Source organism: Cyclopterus lumpus, chromosome 14 (assembly GCF_009769545.1).
Source record: "Cyclopterus lumpus isolate fCycLum1 chromosome 14, fCycLum1.pri, whole genome shotgun sequence".
Taxonomy (NCBI): Eukaryota; Metazoa; Chordata; class Actinopteri; order Perciformes; family Cyclopteridae; genus Cyclopterus; species Cyclopterus lumpus.
In genome coordinates this window covers 6642384-6662264 of record NC_046979.1, presented here as the reverse complement: position 1 = coordinate 6662264, position 19881 = coordinate 6642384, and the positions used below count along the sequence as shown (strand labels likewise).

Sequence of the window (19881 nt, the reverse complement as noted above, 5' to 3'; positions counted from 1 at the left end):
GTGTAACTTGGTTAATTTGAGACCGGACCTCTTCAGGCCGGCTGCAACCCACACGGGGTCCTTCAGGATTAACCAGCAGTGAATCAGAATCATGTGTGCACGTACGCTCTCGTCGTACATACATATTTAAATTCCAAATGACAGGATAAATATAAAAAGACATTAAAGACAACAGAGTAGTAACATGACAAAAGATGATCAAAAACAACAACATGTATGTACAATGTAAAAACAACAACAGTGACAATGAATTGGGGATGTGGTTCAGAAAGTGCAGAAAGTGGACCTAACAGTTTGATAGGCAGCACTCCTCACTCTGGTCTTGATTACTGCCATAATAATAATAATGTCAGATCTCATAGAGTCAGATCTGGTCTTGCCCAAACACTCTGTCTGGGACTGCCTTGTCCAGGGTAGTAATGGTGGGTTTTGGTGCTGTTGTGGTTTTAATCAGGCTCGTTTAAAAAAAAAAAAAAAAAAAAAAAAAAATGGCAGGTGAGCGAAGGGAAATAAGGATGGAGGAAGAGATCTGAGGACCTGCCGGCCTTTGTTTGTTTTTGTCTCAGCTGTCCGTCGGAATCGGGAGTTTCTCTCCGAGAGGCAGACGCTGCCAAACGGCATCAAAACAGGCCAAGGAAGAGCTGAGTGACGGAGAGGAGATGGAGAGAAAGAAGATGGAGAGGAAGAACAAGGGAGGGACATGAAGGAAAGCCAGAATGAAGCGGGAAGGAAACAACAGAGTGCACCGAGATAAAGTCTGTCTTTCATTGTAACAGCTGCGACGGTTTGAAAGGACCGTCGCATTTTCCTCCATCCTCTCCTCTGATATTCAGAATCCAATTAGGTGGTTGTGTTGGAGGGGGAGGGAGGGGGGTTGCTCGGTGACAGTGGCCCATTTGTAAGACATGCAATCAATGAGGAACACCAACAGAAGGGATATTGTATTAATGTCTGTCTGTATTCTGCAAATAATGGTCCTTTTTATTGTGAGGCCCTACACACTCTGTGTGTGTGTGTGTGTGTGTGTGTGTGTGTGTGTGTGTGTGTGTGTGTGTGTGTGTGTGTGTGTGTGTGTGTGTGTGTGTGTGTGTGTGTGTGTGTGTGTGTGTGTGTGTGTGTGTGTGTGTGTGTGTGTGTGTGTGTTTAAAAGCAGATGCAGAAATCCTAAAATACACGATTGGGCTGCTGCTAGTGTATGGTCGTGTGCGTGGGCGTGTGATCTGGTATTTTTTTGTCTAGAAGAACAATTTGCTACAAATTTTCCTGCACGAGTTAGTTGGACGGAGTAAATGTATGACGTCTTCGCCAGAACGCCATGTCGGCATCTAAAAGCAACAACGGATTGGAGAACGCTGCTGCTTCCCGTCGTGACTTTGAAGTAGCTCCATTGGTTTGAAAAATAAGGGTGGGTTTATTTTTATCAATATGATCAATAGTATAACCGAGCACTGCATGTATTGTGCTCAAGCGTGTCGCGCCGGGTATCCAAACGGGTTCTCACCGAAGGCCTGAATCTCTATTCTGAATTGTTTGCTTACAAAGACAGAGTTTTTCAAGGGTTCTTTCTTAGACTAATGGTTCCATTTCAAAAGCCTTTTTCATCAAAGGAGTCCTCCAGGGATCGTTCAGAGCACGGGTGTTCAAAGATCCTGCCAGCCCACTCATCCAAAAACTGTGATTGTGAACCATGATTGTTGGGGGTTTCGCTGCACCGCATCAGCACCGGCCCTTGAGGAGCCTCATGAGGACCAGTGATGCTGGAAATGGTTCCCAGGGCACCAGGCTAAACTGTGAAACCAAAGGTTAGAAGTACTCGTAGAACCCCCTGCGGAGGTTCTGGTTAGCGCTTTTAGAAAGGTGGAAAGGTTATGGATAGAACCTAAAGAGAAGGTTCTGGGTGGAACAATTACATAAGGGTCCTCTGGAGAACCTTTCAGAGGGGGTTCTGGGTTGAACTGTTCCCAGATGGTTCTTGGGTTATAGATTGAAACCCTCTTTAAGGATTACTGGTGGAACATTTATTAAAGGCTCCACGAGGAACCAAACAGGATTCTTTTATGGGCACCAGACTTTTTTATTAAATATTTAGTTTATTGCCGATGCGATAACCTCAGTTTTGAAACTGACTTTAAAGTGTAAATGATGACCTTTTTAATGATTAATCCCCCAAATCATAATAGTCATAATAATTTAGTGCTAATACCACTTCTGGCGTCGGGTAAACTCAAGCAGCTGGACCAGGGTAGAGGATCTGTTTCACGCGGTTTCTCTGTGACGGTTGACGACGTCAGACAACGAATGAAAGACGGCCTCCAGTCCGGCTTCCAATTTCTTTATTATTGACCTGTCAGAACTGACTTGATGTTTTGAGCAGAAAGATGTACAGGCTCCATTAGGGGAAGGATTGATTTCTTTCAAAGGCAGCTCATAGGAGAGGTTGGAGACGTATGGACAACCGTCCCTTTGATGGATTAATACATTCGCTCAGTTTTTTCGGCTCAACCTTTCTCTCTGTATCTCGATATTTTGTCACCTTCCAGTGTATCTGCTGTTTCTGCAGAAGGAGCGGGACATTTATCGGTTCCTGCAGTCGGAGAAAGACTTTGAATCACTTTTTAATCTGAACCGACGACCAAGAGTTTTGAAATAGTGTAATAAAAATGAAAAATGTACTCACTGACAATAAAGTGACCAGACAGAATTCATAATACCCTCATGTGGCATTATGAATTCTGTCTGGTGAAACGATCGTCAGCATCACTGCAACAGTTTTTTTTGTTTTTTTTAAGCAAAGGGCTTTATGACCACACATGTTAGAAAAGGGCTAATATAATGTCATTCCACACGGTTGGATTCTTTCTCTTTAGGGTAACATGCTGTCTAATGACTTCAGTAAAGATGTATATGAAAAGAATAAAGTCTAAGTGCAGAAAAGTAAGTGATTTTGTTCCCCCCAGTCTGGGTGAGAGTGGGTTGTGGGCCTACAGGGACACATTTCGGTCTGGAGCATGTGGCATTGGCAGATGTCTGGTTTGATGGCGGCTGATAATGGGTTAGTTTTCGTTGGATCTCCTTTTGTCAGAGAGCGTGGAAGGTTTTTTTGTGTGCCATTTTGGGGACAACTTACTGAAGAGCTGTCCTTTCATCTAACCGCGGGCCCCCAATTTACCCGATGAGCCCATTGTGCTCTTTCGGTGACGGTCGAAAACCATTTCGTAACATTCGGATGCGAGCGCCACTCTGATCGTCTCCCCGCCTCCATCTCTGTGCAGAGCACTTGAAAGTGGCCCTCGAGGAGTACATGGTGAGGTTGCCCAAGGTTCGCATCCTGAGGACCAAGAAGAGGGAGGGGCTGATCAGGACTCGGCTGCTGGGCGCCCGCGCCGCCAAAGGAGAGGTCATCACCTTCCTGGACTCCCACTGCGAGTCCAACGTCAACTGGCTGCCTCCGCTGCTGGGTGAGGAACACGAAAGCACGCGACTCATCAGCACTACATGTCCACAATAGCCCATTAACATGAATCCTTATTGTGAGCGTGTGATGATTGGCCAAATTTGCCTCATTTTGCAAAAACAAAAACGATATAAATGATATATTGCACGTACAAGAAAACAAATCTGATATTCATCTGTCGCCTTCATACCTTGCTGGGTGAAGGAAAATCTGCTGTTGATAATGTAGGAAAACATGTCTGTTTGTTCAGTCGGCCTTTTGGAAGTTTACACGTTTTGCATTCATCTGCCACCTTTGAAGACACGCCCATCGATTTGTCATTGACTGTCTCCCAACCCGTCTGCCTGCGTCTGTGTCTCTCAGACCGAATCGCCCAGAACAGGAAGACCATCGTGTGTCCGATGATCGACGTCATCGACCACGACAACTTTGGCTACGAGACGCAGGCGGGGGACGCCATGCGAGGGGCGTTCGACTGGGAAATGTACTACAAACGGATCCCCATCCCTCCGGAGCTGCAGAAGGATGACCCCAGCGAACCCTTCGAGTGAGTGCAGCTCTTTTCTTTCTTTTTTGTTGACATTTTTCACTTTTGCTCCAGGATTTTACCCCCGATTGTCTAAATTGTGTTTCCACATTCATACACACATCGACTGTTACACCTGCGTGCTGCAATGGCGGGGCTGCAGTTTGGGGCTTAGTAGTCTCCAAAGCATTAGACTACATTGACGCTTGTCTCCTTTTTGGCCTTCGGTCCACACTGAGCTGGCTATTTAAAAGTGACCTCCAAAACATTAGTGTGGACGCAAGAGGTTTTCGGATTGATCCGCCTTAGTGTGGATGTAATCTGCATTTGTTCTCTTATTCCTCTTTGGGGAGAAGAATAATGTCAACTGGCGTATTGTTCAGATCAGTCATCGTAAGACGGTGATACAAAACATATTGACTTATTGATTGTGTGTAATGATGTCGAGCAAACTTCCTTTTTAATTGGATAGAAGTGAAAGCATCTGTCGTTGGGGTTATTGGAAATGTGTTAATATTGACTGAGAGTGAAAGTTCTGTCTTGACCTAGAAAAACAGTAGTTTGATTTAAGCAAGGCGACGGGATGCAGTCAAAGGTTCATGTGTTCATAATGAAGTGTTTACACTGCTCCGCTAGCTGGAGGAGAAACTCTATTACGGCATTTGCAAAATGCCAAACTGCTGTCTCAAATGTGCGGATTTGCTCCTTTTCGCTGTTTCATATCATTGTTAAATGCTTATTAGGGGCTTGGGTCTATTGTTTTATTTTGTCATCTTGGGGGAATTGTGATTTGAGTTCACAGTTTGACATTCGAGAGAGATTAACTGGTAATAAGCATAACCACGAACTCTAACATTCTTACATCGCAAACAGGACCAATGGCTTCCTTGACAAGCAGCACTTTTATGGCAGGTAACCTTTAAGTAATGGAAGCCAGAATAAATAAACTATACCCAGAGACACATTTTGCCATTTGTAAGGGTCCCAAAAAAACACACTCCATTTGTGAGCCCGGGGGGGATTAGTTAGACAACGTGTCTCTCTTGTCTGGACGCCAAAGACTATGTGGGTGTCCTGGGAAATAGGTATCATCAGGCGGGGCCAGGCTGTGCTGCACGGAGATAAGAGACTAAAGAAGAAGAAATGAGCTGCAGAACAATCAGAATCAATCCTCATTTTGTGAATTAGTCTGCTCCTCTTTGCCCAATGAAATGACCTTCATCAGTGCAAATCCAATTTGAGTCGCAAAGATTTTCATTTTCATTCTGATGGACATTGACGCAGCGGAGAGAGAGGCACGGTGGGACGGCTAAATCCATCTCGGAGGTGTGTGTGTGTGTGTGTGTGTGTGTGTGTGTGTGTGTCTCATGCCTCTGTCACTGTCTCTTTTGTCAGTGCCCTCACCTCTCTCTCTCTCTCTCTCTCTCTCTCTCTCTCTCTCTCTCTCCGTCTTTTTCTTTTCTTTTCGCCGTGTCTCTCGCTCTCTCTCTCTCGTCCCTCCTCCGGGCTTCAATGTTTCATTTAGCAATAAGCTGCAAGGTGAAGAGACTGAAATAGAGAATATCAACTGGAGCATTTCTAATGAGTCTAAATTGTGAGTTGAAATGTTCACGGTGCATTGAGTTAAACCGTATTATCCTTCAGTGGACTAACACAGTCACTCAGGAAGACCAGCGGGGATTGTGTGTCCAGCTGGAGAAGGAATACCTGCTCCTGGCAAATGTTGTCAGAACATAAGCAGACCTACTACAATGTTGGCAAAGTAGCATTGCCAGATATTTTTATTTATGAACAAATAAATAAGTGATGAGGAGTGCAAATCTAACCAGACATTAAATCCCCCACCCAAAAAATATTTCAGTAAAGAAATTATTTCCTTTTTCTTAACCTTTAAAAAAATAACAATAAATGCCAAACTGTACAGTGTATCCGTTAAATAATGGCATATTAATCTAATATAACATAAATTCCACTGGCTGAAAGTAGAAGTCCGCAGTTGTACTTTCCAAATTCAGTTTCACAATGTGATTCCAAAGTGATTTCCTTCCCTGAAAGCCTAACATCAAAATGGTTAAGGAGGTAATTGCAGACACTACGAGCTACGAGATAGGTGAATGGGAGGATGGATGGATGAATGGGAGGATGGATGGAAAGATCGATGGATGAAAAGACAGGTGAACGGGAGGATGGATGGATGGAAAGATTGATGGATGGATGGAAAGATCGATGGATGGATGAATGGGAGGATGGATGGAAAGATCGATGGATGAAAAGACAGGTGAACGGGAGGATGGATGGAAAGATTGATGGATGAATGAAGAACCGATGGAAGGAGAGATGGATAGATGGATGGATGAAAGACAGGTGAACGGATGGATGGAAAGATTGATGAAGGACAGATGAAAAAGATAAATGGATCGATGGATGGAGAGATAGATTGAACGAGATCTAGCATATTTGTATAAATTCCATGAAATGCCTTCCAGCAAAACAATGTTTCCCCAAAAAAGCAGTTCTTGAACATCAGCTAAACAAAGCAGTTGCTTAGCAACGGAGCTGAACCAACAGCAGTAGGATTGCTGACTTTGGGTCAGTTTACTGCCATTTAAATGAAGTATCTTGCAGCTGGAGAGGTGAGGCCCCCTGGATGTGAACAGCAGCACATTACAAACTACCGCTCTCCTTCATTGCTGAAGTATATATCACACTATTATATAAAGAATATGTCAAAAGTGATAATATATCAAATTGGTGTCCACAGCAATTATTTGTTGTTTTTTTAATATTTAAATGAGCTGATAATCATTACAAACATGATTAATATGAATAAAAGTCAACAACAATATTGTGCATTCCTGTAGAATTAATCAACGTCATTAATACCCTCTCTGCTTTACAGATTGTCAGGTCAATTTCCTATAAATCTTAAACGAATAAATATATCAACTGAAGGAAATGAATCCGGCTGAGGCTTCGGGTGACATTATTCCAATAACACGTTGAGTAATAGAATAAGTATTTTTCCGTGATAAAGGGGAAAGTAAATACTAAAATGAATACACAAGATTGTCTCTTATATCAAATAAACAATGACTGGTTCGAAAACATCTAAATGTTCAATATCACTATTAAAAATTGAAATTCAGCCCTGTTAGCTGTAGAAGCTAAGCTAGCAAGACTTGTCAAAGCTAATTAGAGGTCAGTAATTACCCCCCGTCCGCCACCTCTGCTAATTACTGCTGTGTCAAGTGAAAACAGCAGCTTTCATAATCATATGCTTCCACTGTGATGAATTCTGGTGTTTTTGTTTCAACGTGTCACTCTTTTTCTCTACTTTTTTTTGTGCGTTTGAAAGCCGGCGTAAGCTGCCGGCGTCACGTGACGGTGATTAATGTCCACGTGGTCGTTCGCAGATTATAAAAGTCTCGAGGCAGAAGAAAAAAAACATCCAGTAATAATATTTAACCTTCATATGTAACAGCGGTTCAGGGACGTTAATCGGCAAACATTTGTAGCCTGCGGCTGCTGGTGATTTAGGCAGAAACTGGTTTGAATAATCCTCATGTTCACCAGCTTCAGCGCCATTTATTTTGATTTTGCTTCACACAACTCCATGAACTGGGTAACTTTTTAAATGTGACTATTCCCCCGTGGACAAATGTCCCATTTGGATTTTTGCAAGAATATCGAATAAGCAAGAAACACAAATACACATCCGGATCTTCCTTTTGCATTATTCCTCTCCTCACTGTTCTCTGTCTATTCTGACAGTCCAACATACAGTCTCTGTCCCTGGCACTATATTTACTTTACCGTTTTCATTTTGCCTGAAGAAAGAAAAAAACACAATGCAAAAAAAAATAAAATAAAAGTATTGTGAAATGCAGCATGTTCACAACTTTCTACATCTAAATCCCCACAATGCAATATGTCACATAACTGCCGGCGATGACGCACGTGTCTGAAATGTTGATGTACTGTTTACTATGAAGTGAACTGTTGAGTTTGTAATTGTACAATGAGAACACACACACACACCCACACACAGCCACCTGATAAGAATTAGTTGGTCAAACATAACATAACTCCACAATTGATATGCCACATATGACAATTTCACACGATCGTCAATAGAATCAAATGATGAAGGGATGAGACGTTGGACACATAAGGATGTACATTCCCCCCTAAAAAATAGTTTGGCAGAGGAACAAACCTTACTTATATATATATATACATATATAAATACAGTTTGTGTCTGCTTGTGTCTTAGTTTTCTTATGAAATCTTAGAAATGAGATAAAAAGATGGCGAGAGGAGCGCTCCACTAAAAGGCGAAACAGTTTGGTTTTCTTGTTCCTTTTGTGTGCCCGGTTGAGTTGGGGCGTGACCGTGTGATCCTCGCTGTCCCGCAGGTCTCCGGTGATGGCGGGTGGACTGTTTGCTGTGGACAGGAAGTGGTTCTGGGAGCTGGGAGGATACGACACGGGGCTGGAGATCTGGGGAGGAGAACAGTACGAGATCTCCTTCAAGGTAAATACCACCTCCTCATATAGGTAATAGTCAGTCTGTATAATTGTACTTGATGTTATACTATTATTGGATACATATGTAAACTATAATGAGCACTATGAACTATGGGTTCTTTGGTTAGAAAGCAATATTTAAATTTGGTGAACTTTCTTTATTGTAAGTTCCCTATGGGACAGTTGACTTTGATTCATTTATTGATTAGATTTCTATCACCATCTGCTGTGTGTTAAATAGTTTTTATTTGAATTGGCACATGCTCTTATATCTTATACGTACGTCCTGGTTTCTTCCAGAGCTCCTTCTAGTTCACGAGCAACTCCTCATTTAGAGCCAAGATGCATCTGAACGCGTCTATATTGTGACACTGTGTTGTTGCTTTTTAAGGAGGGAAGGAGGGTGCGTTCTGCGTGTTTCTCCTAATGATTCATTTGTTTATCCGCAGCTATTCAACTAAATAGCTGCAGAAAAAAACCCACAAATAATGTTGAGCCCATGAGACGTTCCTCATTACGGTTTCCGCTCTTGTTTCAGTCGTTTGAGCTGAACATACTGCGCAGCATGGAGGACTCTCTACATTAATCATACTCAGAATACCATATTAAATCATGCTTTTGTCTGGTGCTTCAGCATGAATTATTCTACCGCGTAGCCGTAACCGCCCGCGACTCTGCCAGCATGTTAAGAATGAGTCTCCCCGCCTGATGCCTCCGTCAGCGCTCTCTGGACGGACAAAAACGGCCCGTCACAATAATTTAATTCAGGTTTGAAGGAGTAAGGACTTGTGTCGTCTCACTCAATTAGGCACAAAAGGCCACTGGCGGGTAATTTGATTTGATTAGACGTTTGTATTATATTCACCTTCTGCTGCGTCGTCATAGTAATGCATTTGCGTTGTGTTACTCTGTCTTGCTAATTGCCTCCGGCAAGGAGGCTATGCGCCAGGATGACGGAAGAACAACTGGATTGTCATGAAACTTGGGTAGAAGGGTGTCGCGTGGACCAAGGAAGAACCTTCTACATTTTGGATTCTCCCGTTACCGTTCACGTACATGACGTTAAGAGTCTGGGCCGGGTCGGACGACACAAGCAAATATGGACGTGTCTTGAGACGAAATGGTGGCAGTGCTAGCTGCTAGCTGCTAATAGCGTCCACAGTGCTGACAGAGCACACGGTGTCAACCTGAGGGGGAACTGGGAACTACGCTTCCGGGCCGAGTGAAGCCGATGCGAAAGTGTCTTAAACCGTCAATTATCTCTCCTGGTCAGCAGGGGGCGACTCCTCTGGTTGTATAGAAGTCTATGAGAAAATGACTCTACTTCTCTCTTGATTTATTCCACCAGTAAACATGGCTTCAATCTCTAGTTTCAAGTCTTCTTCAATACAGCATGATGTTCATTTAGTAAATTATGGTCCATTTATAGTCAAATAGACCATAAAGCAAGGCGGGCTTACTTTGATTGACAGGTGGCTGACGCTACCAGAATATGGTCGCTTCCCTTCAACGGTTGCAAAAAGCTAACGTGGCGACGGCCGTAATCCAAGATAGCGACGGTCAAATTGCCGGACTCAAGGCTTCAAAACGGCAGTCCACAAAAAAAAAAAATGGGTGACATCACCATGACAACGTCCACTTCTTCCACGCAGTCTACGTGGCAGGCTGATATCAGCGGTAACTGCCATATGAGCGCAGTGCAGGCAGTCAGAAAAAAGTCAGATTAAACACGCCTACGCAAATGAGTCGAATACTGTCTTGCACCATTTTCATTGCATTTAATAACGGTGTGCATAACGTTGTAATTGTGTTTTTAAAAGAGATGTAATGCCGTCCCGTGCCGTGGTGACGTAGTTTTCCGAGTTTGAAGTGAGCCGATTGTGGCGGCTGTGTGTTTCGACGCGAGCGATGAGACTTTCAATTTAATCCGACCGGCGCTGAACTCAAACTCCGGAGCTCGCCTGCAGCGAGGCGGCCCTGTTATTAGGCTCAAGTGTTTCGGTCTGGGATGAAGACGATGGGAGGGATCGACGCAGCGGGTCAGAGCTTCCCCTACAGCGAGATGTGGAGAAGGGTGGATTCAATCTGTTATCCAAACTCGACAAGGAGTAATGGAATTGAAACGGAAGCCAGCTGATGTCCACTCTGGGCGATCGGGAAGGGGAGTGTTGCAGAATAACAACAGACTGACGGGAAATTAGTCCAAAAGGAAAGTCCATCGGGGGAACGAACAACATTTCCCTCGCGTTATCGACCCGCTGAGCTCCTGGCGGCCGGTCTACGTCCATCATCGGACACCCTGAAAAGAGACGGCCAAAGTCTCCAGCCTTGAGAAATGTAGATTATATCGAAAGCGGTTCTTTCCCAACTGGAACTGAGAGATTCTGGTCACGACAGGAGTCGGAGTGGCATAGCGAGGTGAGGGGAGCTTGTGGAGGACGGTGTGCTGCACAGGTGGCGAGATGGGTCAAGGTACGAATACGAAGAACCCAGAACACAAGCCTTGTGCTTCACAGTAAAAACATTGGATATGGTTCTCTCGCATAATAGAGAATACTGCACAATGAGTTGAAAAGGGGGTCAAATTGGTGATTTCCACCGACAGTTTTCAACGATTACTATTATTTGATAAAAAGCAAGACTCAGCTGTGTCACACTTTCAATGATGTCTGCAGTGCAAATGTGTATTTAATGTTTTTTTTATTTATCTCTAACACACTTTTGCTGTGTGACCTTCTGTTCACGATTATAAAGTAAAATCTGTCTTTGAACACGTCCACACTCACACACTCTGTGGAGTTATGAAGCGGCGCTGCCTTTCAGAAGTAAGCGTAACAAATCCAATTTCAGTCTTTGTCATCTAGCTGAACGTGATTGACTCGTTCCCTTTGATGCATTTTCCACAAACACGTGCACTTTGGAGTCATTTTTCCATCAAAGAAGATAACATCTGATAACATCTGCAATCCGTCAAGCTTTTTCTTTATTTAATCTAACCCAACATAACATCGATCCGGTCTTTAACACGGGGTCTGACTGTACCGTCTCTACTCTGACGGTACGCATTGCTTCATGTCCCTCCGCCATCCTCCCACTCCTCCCACTCCTCCCACTCCTCCCACTCCTCCCCTTTCTTTACATCCTGACCTTGTTCGCTCCGCATTGCTGTTTCCCTCACAACGTCTTCCCACGCTTCGCCTTTTTCTTTGTTTCATCTTCTCTGGATTTGTTGACTTCGTCTGATATTCACACGGTTCACTCTCACAAACGCCAGATTTGACCTGACATTGTCTCTTTTTTAATCACTGCCTAATCTATCTCTCTCTCTCTCTCTCTCTCTCTCTGTAGGTGTGGATGTGTGGCGGCCGGATGGAGGACACCCCTTGCTCCAGGGTAGGGCACATCTACAGGAAGTACGTCCCCTACAAAGTTCCCGGTGGGGTCAGCCTGGCCAGGGTGAGTCCTCGGCTCGTTTTATAGCGTGTTAATGTGGACACAAGGACGCCCAAAGGTGTCTGGGTTGTTGCCTTTGTTTCATGCTTTGTTGCAAAATATCTCAGCGAAAATGTTTTCCATTGAATGCGTCGAGGCAAGCAGCAATTAGCAGATTCTCTTTTTTTTCGTTCTGATGGTCGGAAATTAAAGTAGTTCCTAATCTGATCCGTGAATAGCGATGCCCGTGGATCCGCCTGAGAAGAATGGGCGCGTTTTGAGTCTTTTCAAATGTTTTGGCTACCTGAAGCGCCACTTACAAGACTTATAGATCAAAACCCAGTTGAGACTGAAAGGAAACCAAACTAGCACTGCATGGATGCACTCGCTCATTAATACATAACATCATAAATTGTAGATCAGGCAAAGTTATTTTACGGCTGCTCGTGATTCGATAACTTGGTGTCTTTTGGCTTTTTGTTTCCATCGACTTTACACAGCGGATTCTGAACCTTAGGCCCGCCCCTTATCTTTGCTTCAGCCTATCGGCACAAGGCTCCATCAGCCGTCTGCTGTCTGACTTTGCATTGTGGGTACAAATCAAACCCCCGTGTCCTCAATATATATACGACTTACAGTTCTCAAATGGCGAGCTCGAGATTCTTTTCATTCAACGTGAGCGTCAACACTCGACACCGCGAGAGGAATACAAAACAGAAAAGCTGAACATTATTCATTATGCATGACTCAGTTTGACACCTGGCTCTGTTTGTCTTGGCTGAATGTGTAATTAAACCTCGTGGTCTCTGTTTTCGCCTCGTCGGACTGACCATTAGCCCTCGCTGAGGCTGCGCTGAATGCTGATGGCGAACAGGCAGACGGATTAATAATAACGGCATACTTCCCCCTCCCCTGAGACCGTGAGGAATTATGAAAAGTCCCCTGCGTCCTTCCCTTTTTAAAAAGTGGACCTTTTTCCTTTGAACGTATTGTTTTAGTTGAGGGCCGTGTTTGTTGGGCATCAGTCACGAATGGATGAGACGGCACCGAACAACAGACGGACACCGTCAACGCATATATGTTGAGGCCTTTAGCAGCTGAAGAGCCAGAAACAGACATTCATATAAAATAGCCACGAATACGACCAAAGGAATAATGAAGGCGCTCCGTCACCTCTGGATGTGTCACGACAAATCTAAATGATGACATCATGGCAACAGATTTTTAACAGACGGGTTGAAAGACATGGATGATCCCCAGGGACTACTTTTCAAGGAACTAAAAAGGTTCCTTCTGCCCTTTTGTTGTCGGCCTGGGTTTCCATAGCGATCTACGGACCTGTGAAGATGAGGCAAATTGCTCCGCCGACGTATGGCAAAGCAACATGAAACGGATTGAGCGCTTCAAAAGGTTTCTGGTCCCAGCGGAGTCGTATTATGGAACATGTAGGAGCGGGTGCTTTTGAAGGTGGTGCTCAATCGGATTTATTGCTCAGGTCCTTTTTTTTTTTTTTCTTCTTCTTCTTCTTCTTTTTTTAATTTGGCCATTATCAGTTTCCAGTGATAACTGGTCCCAGTCCTGAAATGACCCCGAACAAAGACGTCACACTGTCAAACGAAAAGTAATCCAGTGAAGTGGTTTTGGTGGAAGCCGAGGAGTTGTGGGATCGGAGTGAACATCGAGAGTGACGGGTCGCATGAAAAGGTTGGGGGGAAAAAAGCTGCCCTCATATGGGACCACGTGTGGAAGTGGCACAAAAGATGAGATGCCTTGTGATTTGTGTTAAAAAAAAAACCCGATCAGAGTCGCGTATGCACCAAAATAATCATCCGCCTGCAGTGTGAATGAAGCCGAATAGTCCGTATTTTGTTGTCCGCTGCATTGACTTTAAGTCTATGCTGTTGTTTTTAAAAAAGAACTGCCCCACAGCTTTATGGGTATTCTGTCGTACTTTTCAAAGAGGTTGGTTAGTGTTAGATTTGGTGATGGTGCACCGTGGTCCAACGTCCTTTGCCTGAGGTGAATAAAACCCATGTATACATGTTTTTCTCAGTGCTGCTTCCATATCAAGATATCAACTGTAGATTTTGTGGGCATTTTTCATCCATTTAACTGTTTCATGGCAAGAAAAACATATATAAATAAATTATACATTCTTTCACTGAGTGTGCATGAAGGTCATTACACAACAAAGGCCCTCCAGACACATTCACATTGTGTGTGCGTGTGAGAGAGTGTTCCACATCTGTGAGCTAAGGAAGGAAGTACACTTCACCTGGGGAGCCCACTTTTGGCTTCAGGCAATGAGCACGGCTACAGAGTGTGTGTGTGTGTGTGAGAGAATGTGTATTCGTAGCTGGAGGGATTTTTCTTTCCCTTTTTTTTGCACAACTCATATTGATACTTTCCTGGGAGGCTCGCTGAACCTGTATTCTCATTCATTCCAACATCCATACCTCCAAGGCTGCGACCATCTGTATTCTCAGACACGCTCCTCAGGGGCCGACCCAGGCTCCGTCTTTATTTTTTAATTTTTTAAACCGCTCTGCACCTAAAAAAAAGAAGCTTCCGATGGATGGATTTCCCATTTCCTCGAGTGTAAATCTTTCATGTTTGCAATTGTCTGAGCTTAAAGGGCCGGTTAGAAGCTGTCTGCCCTGCAGTCATCATTGTTTACAGTTTCAGCCACCTGCTCATCATTTTTATTTAATATTTATTTGTTTGTTTTATTCCACTCAATTTAATTCCGAAATTAGATGCTTTCATAATCTTTCGCACACATTTTGGCCGACATAATATAAACGCAGTCATAAAAAGGCCCTGAAAGATGAAAGAAGAGACAAAAAAGTGCATTTGAGATACAAAGCTGATGCGAAGTGATACTGCTTCTATAAAAAAAAAAAAAGAAAGAAGAAATTCTGTATCTTCTTCCTCCAACACTCTATTGGAACTTTATGACGAATACACGGGAGTGAAATATCACGTCAAACACACACAGGATGTTACACACGTTTTCCGAGTGGTGCAGGAAAGACCAGGGATTCGGCTTGAACAATGCTTTTCTGTGTTTCCTCGCTCCGGTCCGACAAACCGGTCTCGGGGGTTTGCATCCCGCTCAAAATGAAGCAAACTCCTCGTCCTGATCGCCGTTTCAAGAGATGTAATAGGTCAGAGGGAAAGGAGGCCAAGAGACTTTTGTCTTTCAAGAAGCAGCCCTGTACATTAGCAAGTAATTGAGTTCTGGACCGAGGCGGCTTTCATGACCGGAGACAAGTTGACTTTGTTTTCTCTTTTTATTTTTTTTTCTCCTTCATCCCTCGCCTCCCGGGACCCGATGACGGATGCTGCGTGACGACCGGCCCTTTGATCGTGTTGTTGTGTCGGATGAGTTCAAGCATCAAGGGGCGGCGGGATGACGCCTTCGTCTGTGCTGCGTGATGTCCGGCAGCCCGGAGATGTGCTAACATGACAATTACATTTAGCGTCAGCACTCATTGGCATTCGTACCACATATTAACATAAGTAGAGAGGAGGAGTATCATGACTAAGATATCCTCCACGTGACTCTGACACTGTTGGTTTCAGGAGGGCTTTCTAATGCTGTCAAACTGGTTTTCTACAACATCTTTTATAGAGAGTTCACTACTCTACAAAAGTTCTACTTCGCCAAACAATTTTGTTCTTATTTTAGGACTGAATGAGCCGGATCGCTACGAAGATATTTTGGTCTACGTCTGTGACCCCAGTAAACCAGAACCTGTAGTCCCCCGTTCATTCTTTCTTTCCTAGCAGTCGTGGGAACGTTGCCGCTGTGACGTTTGCACTGCAGAGTCCGTTGTTTGTAGTTTGTCTTTTTAAAATAACGTGCGTTTTAACAAACCGGCTTCCCCCCACCCCTCTGATTTCAGAACCTGAAACGCGTGGCGGAGGTGTGGATGGATGAGTACGCCGAATACATCTACCAGCGCCGGCCCGAGTACCGCCACCTGTCCGCGGGGGACATGACGGCCCAGAAGGAGCTGAGGAACCGGCTCAACTGCATGGACTTCAAGTGGTTCATGAGCAAGGTGGCCTGGGATCTGCCCAAGCACTACCCTCCGGTGGAGCCTCCGGCCGCCGCGTGGGGGGAGGTACGTACGGTCGGTTCCTCAAACACAAGACTAAACAGTGGGGGGGCTCAAGCGCCTCTTTCTCTCTCGACTCCCTTTTTTTAAATGTCGTTTTTTTTCCCTGAATATGTTTTTCAGAGTTTCGATCTCTTCCTCATTGGTTGTTGTTGCATAACAGCAATTTCAGTCAGTCGTTTCGGAATGAAGTTGTGAAACCTAAATGTCAATATTTTGATTCATTTGTTCTTGTTTCATATGACATAAAAAAAATCAAAAAAATCACCATCAATCGTCATTTATCAAGCCAAGCTGTGCTCAAATGCTGTTGATTATTTTTGTTTTGATATTTTTATATATTTAACATCAGACAAAAGAGTCTGGATTATTTCTTCTAAAATAACTGATGAGGCTGTCGAGGAAATGTTGGCCAGTTGGCTCCGATAATCCCGTCTGTCCGCCGCCTGGAAATCTGCTCCGACTCCGCACTCGGGGAGGAGAGATTTACGCCAATCGGAGGATAATCTGAATGTTATCGCCTCCCCGAAATAAGCTGCCTCAACATACTTGTGCATAATGTCCTTTTTTGGGTCCCCGTTTGTGACAGATTCGCAACGTGGGCAACGGCATGTGCCTGGAGAGCAAGCACGTCGTGTCGGGGAGTCCCGTCCGCCTGGAGAGCTGCGCCAAGGGCCGGACCGAGGTGAGCTGGAGCCACGGGCAGGTGAGCGGCGAGGACATTCAAATGGCCTTGATCACATTTTCACAAGTGCGGGGAACATTCAGAAATGTACAGTCGGTCCTTATTTGAAGAACTTTGAAGAGTATTGAATAAAAATTATTTTGTAATTTTGTGGTTTAGGCGAGACAATTGGAGCCAATGGACACTCAATGAGCGAGAGACATAGAAGGGGGGGGGGGGGGGGGGGGGGATTCTCTGCAGATACACCACCACACACCTCTAGTGGGTCACGAGGATAATTTCTATAATATAACTTCAATAATAATTACTTCTATTAAATACTCAATACGTAAAATGCAGTAGACACGACTGCTTAACGTTGTGACGTCGTTGTCCGATTACAATCAAATGCGCGTCAGGTTTTTTTTTCCTTCTCTTATTTAATCCACCCGGCACATCTGGGTTTGTGTAAGAACGCCTCAAACATAACGGTTCATGGGGAACCAACGCTGAGGGAGTGGTGCGAATTTCCAAGAGGAATTGTGACTTTTTTTATTTCTCCGGCTTTTGTTAACAGATCTCTCCTCCGTGAATGTATTTCATCTCCTCGACAAGCGTCCGTGTCGAAATTAACTTATACCAGCGCACGAACGACAACACGCCGCTTCATTATCTTTGCATTGTTTCCAAAGGACGTCTTCACGCGGAAGATCTTTAAGCCGAGCTCATAATGTAACTTTAATGGATTGAACGCCTCCTTTTGTCCCCGCAGCTGAGATGGCGCGCCTCCGAGCTCCGGCACTTTAATTGCCTTAATCGGAAGATGCATTGTTAAACCTGTGTCGCAGTTGCAATCTGTATTTATCTCCAGCGAGAAATTGATTCGCTGTAAATCACCGGGGGGGGGGAGGGTCCTCTGGCAGCTGTCCTTTTTGGATTATTCATATTCTTCTACAAGAGGAGCTCATTCAGGAAGTCTTTGTCGCTCCTCCAGCTCACAGATTGACAAGATTGTTTGTTTGTTTTAAATTATTATTATTTTTTTTTACATTATTATTAATTATTATTATTTTTTATGAAGATGAACAGATTTCACATCTTTCTTCCGGCCACAGCTTCGATTTCCCCCAAAAGACTTCGCCGCCATGTTTTTCTCTACTCGCGGTCCACTACCCAGCCTTTTGCCAGTGACACACGTCTTCAACATCCACGTTATTCACGTCACATGACGCCGTCTGGGGCTTCTCAACAACTAGGATTTTTGTGCCCCCCCCCCCCCCCCCCCCCCCCGCAGGTGTTTACGTTCGGGTGGCGAGAGGACATCCGGGTGGGCGATCCCATGCACACTAAAAAGGTCTGCTTCGACGCCGTTTCCCACAACAGCCCCGTCACCCTGTACGACTGTCACGGCATGAAGGGCAACCAGCTGTGGCGCTACAGGAAGGTAACGGCAAAGAGTCTCTCTCTCCCTCTCTCTCTCTCTCTCTCTCTCTCTCTCGCTCTCTTTTTGTTCTCGACCCTCTCGTTTTTTTTTCTTCTCCGTACAAAACAACAAAGCTGATTACACAACTGCTTCAAAGTACACGACTTCAAGGCTACTTAATCATACTGTGAAGTTCTGCGCGTTTAAGCAGGCCCGACCCTCGAGCTGATGGATATTCAAAGGACCTCATTATGCTGCCGCGTTTAAGCCGTTAATAACAAAAACACGTTTGTATTTCTGCACCTCCTCTGGGATCTAGTGAGTCTACACCAGCTTCTTATATATCTGCTCAGTACATTTATGCATGTTATAAACATGTATTCATGGGGTATTCTGCTCAGAATGCTAAAATGGGTAAGATTAAAGTGTCGTCACCACACTGTGATGGATTAAAAAAAAGACTTATTTTATGCTTTGGGAAATCTATATACAGGTACGAAGTGGATCCCATCGACGTGTATTATAACTTTGACAAGTTTGTATGCATTTTATTAGATCTGTTAAACAAATGCTTGTTTTATAGACATGTCGACTAATAATTTCATGACCTTGTCTGAATCTGGAGCGTTTTGCGACACCAGGGATGGACCAGAATATTTGACTATTCACGTATTCATTCAGTTCAGATATTTGGTTTAAAATGTTTGGTTAATTTCTAACCGTTAGAAAAAAATTAATAAAGGGTTACAATGAGTTACATGGAAAATGTGCACTTTTTTTTCCCCCCCTAGCTAGCTATCCGACATATTACCGGCAACCGGCACCATTTATCCATCCACCACACTGACCGACACTGAATATTTACATATCTAATGCGTCAACACCTCGCTTGTTAGTGCGGTTGTTTCTACGACTGCATTCGGCATTTTTCTAGTTTTTTTCATCGTTAAGTGACCGTCGCAAAAGGAGGAGTGGCCTTGGCCGCCAGGTGACGCAATGCCGGTCGGGTCTATGGGGGAAAATATGGGAGGAAAAAAAAAAGCTTCATTTAGTTCACTTTTGACAATCCTCCCTGTTTCTCCCTCCGTCCTCCAGGATAAGAGTCTGTATCACTCCGTCAGCAACAGCTGTATCGACTGCAGCCCCAGCGAGCGGCGGGTCTTCATGAACACGTGCGACTCCTCCTCCGCCAGCCAGCAGTGGCTGTTCGAGAGAACCAACGGCACCGTGCTGGAGCGCTTCAACCGGGCCGCCAACTGAGGCCCCTCGGCAGCGTCCACGATGGAGAAACGAGACAGAGACTCCTGACGTGCTGCTGCTGCTGTAAAAAAAAAAATCTGGTTCCGGTTTACCCGGCGCCGAGGTGACAGATGTTTCTCTTTTGGTGGTGGTGGTGGGGGGGGGGGCTCGGACCGAGGCAGGACGGGATACCGTGGGGGTGAAACACGGGAGCTGGAGGACAGACTTGAGCTCAACTCTTGATCCATGGGTTTGCGATTTGAGCGTGAGGTGTGTTTGTTTCCGACGCGGCGGTTCTTTCTCAACGTCCCCGTCTGTCGGCCGGTTATCTGACGTTCTTCTGCTTTTTGTTTTTCTATTTCAAATTCTCTCGAGCTTTATCTATTGCCTTTTCGTTCCCTTTTTTTTTTCTTTATTTTTTTAACCTCTATTTCTCTCCTGGGTCCGTACGTCCGTCTCCATCTGCCTACATGATTGCACCTTTGCCCACCTT

General features: G+C 44.5%; 1 protein-coding gene across 2 annotated transcripts in view; it reads left to right on the top strand.

Annotated features, from left to right (window-relative positions):
* The window catches only part of LOC117743209 (polypeptide N-acetylgalactosaminyltransferase 10-like), a 60339-nt gene extending 40872 nt beyond the window's left edge, over positions 1–19467 (top strand). Inside the window, exons 6-13 of one of the 2 annotated variants that reach the window (XM_034551035.1) lie at positions 3273–3458; positions 3818–4001; positions 8396–8513; positions 11855–11962; positions 15847–16068; positions 16652–16768; positions 18021–18170; positions 19245–19467. In XM_034551035.1, the coding sequence (XP_034406926.1) occupies positions 3273–3458; positions 3818–4001; positions 8396–8513; positions 11855–11962; positions 15847–16068; positions 16652–16768; positions 18021–18170; positions 19245–19409 (1250 nt within the window). In that variant the 3' untranslated portion in view covers positions 19410–19467. The remainder of the gene's footprint in view (positions 1–3272; positions 3459–3817; positions 4002–8395; positions 8514–11854; positions 11963–15846; positions 16069–16651; positions 16769–18020; positions 18171–19244) is intronic. The other variant, XM_034551036.1, reaches the window with a different exon arrangement.
* The last annotated feature ends 414 nt before the right edge of the window (positions 19468–19881 follow it).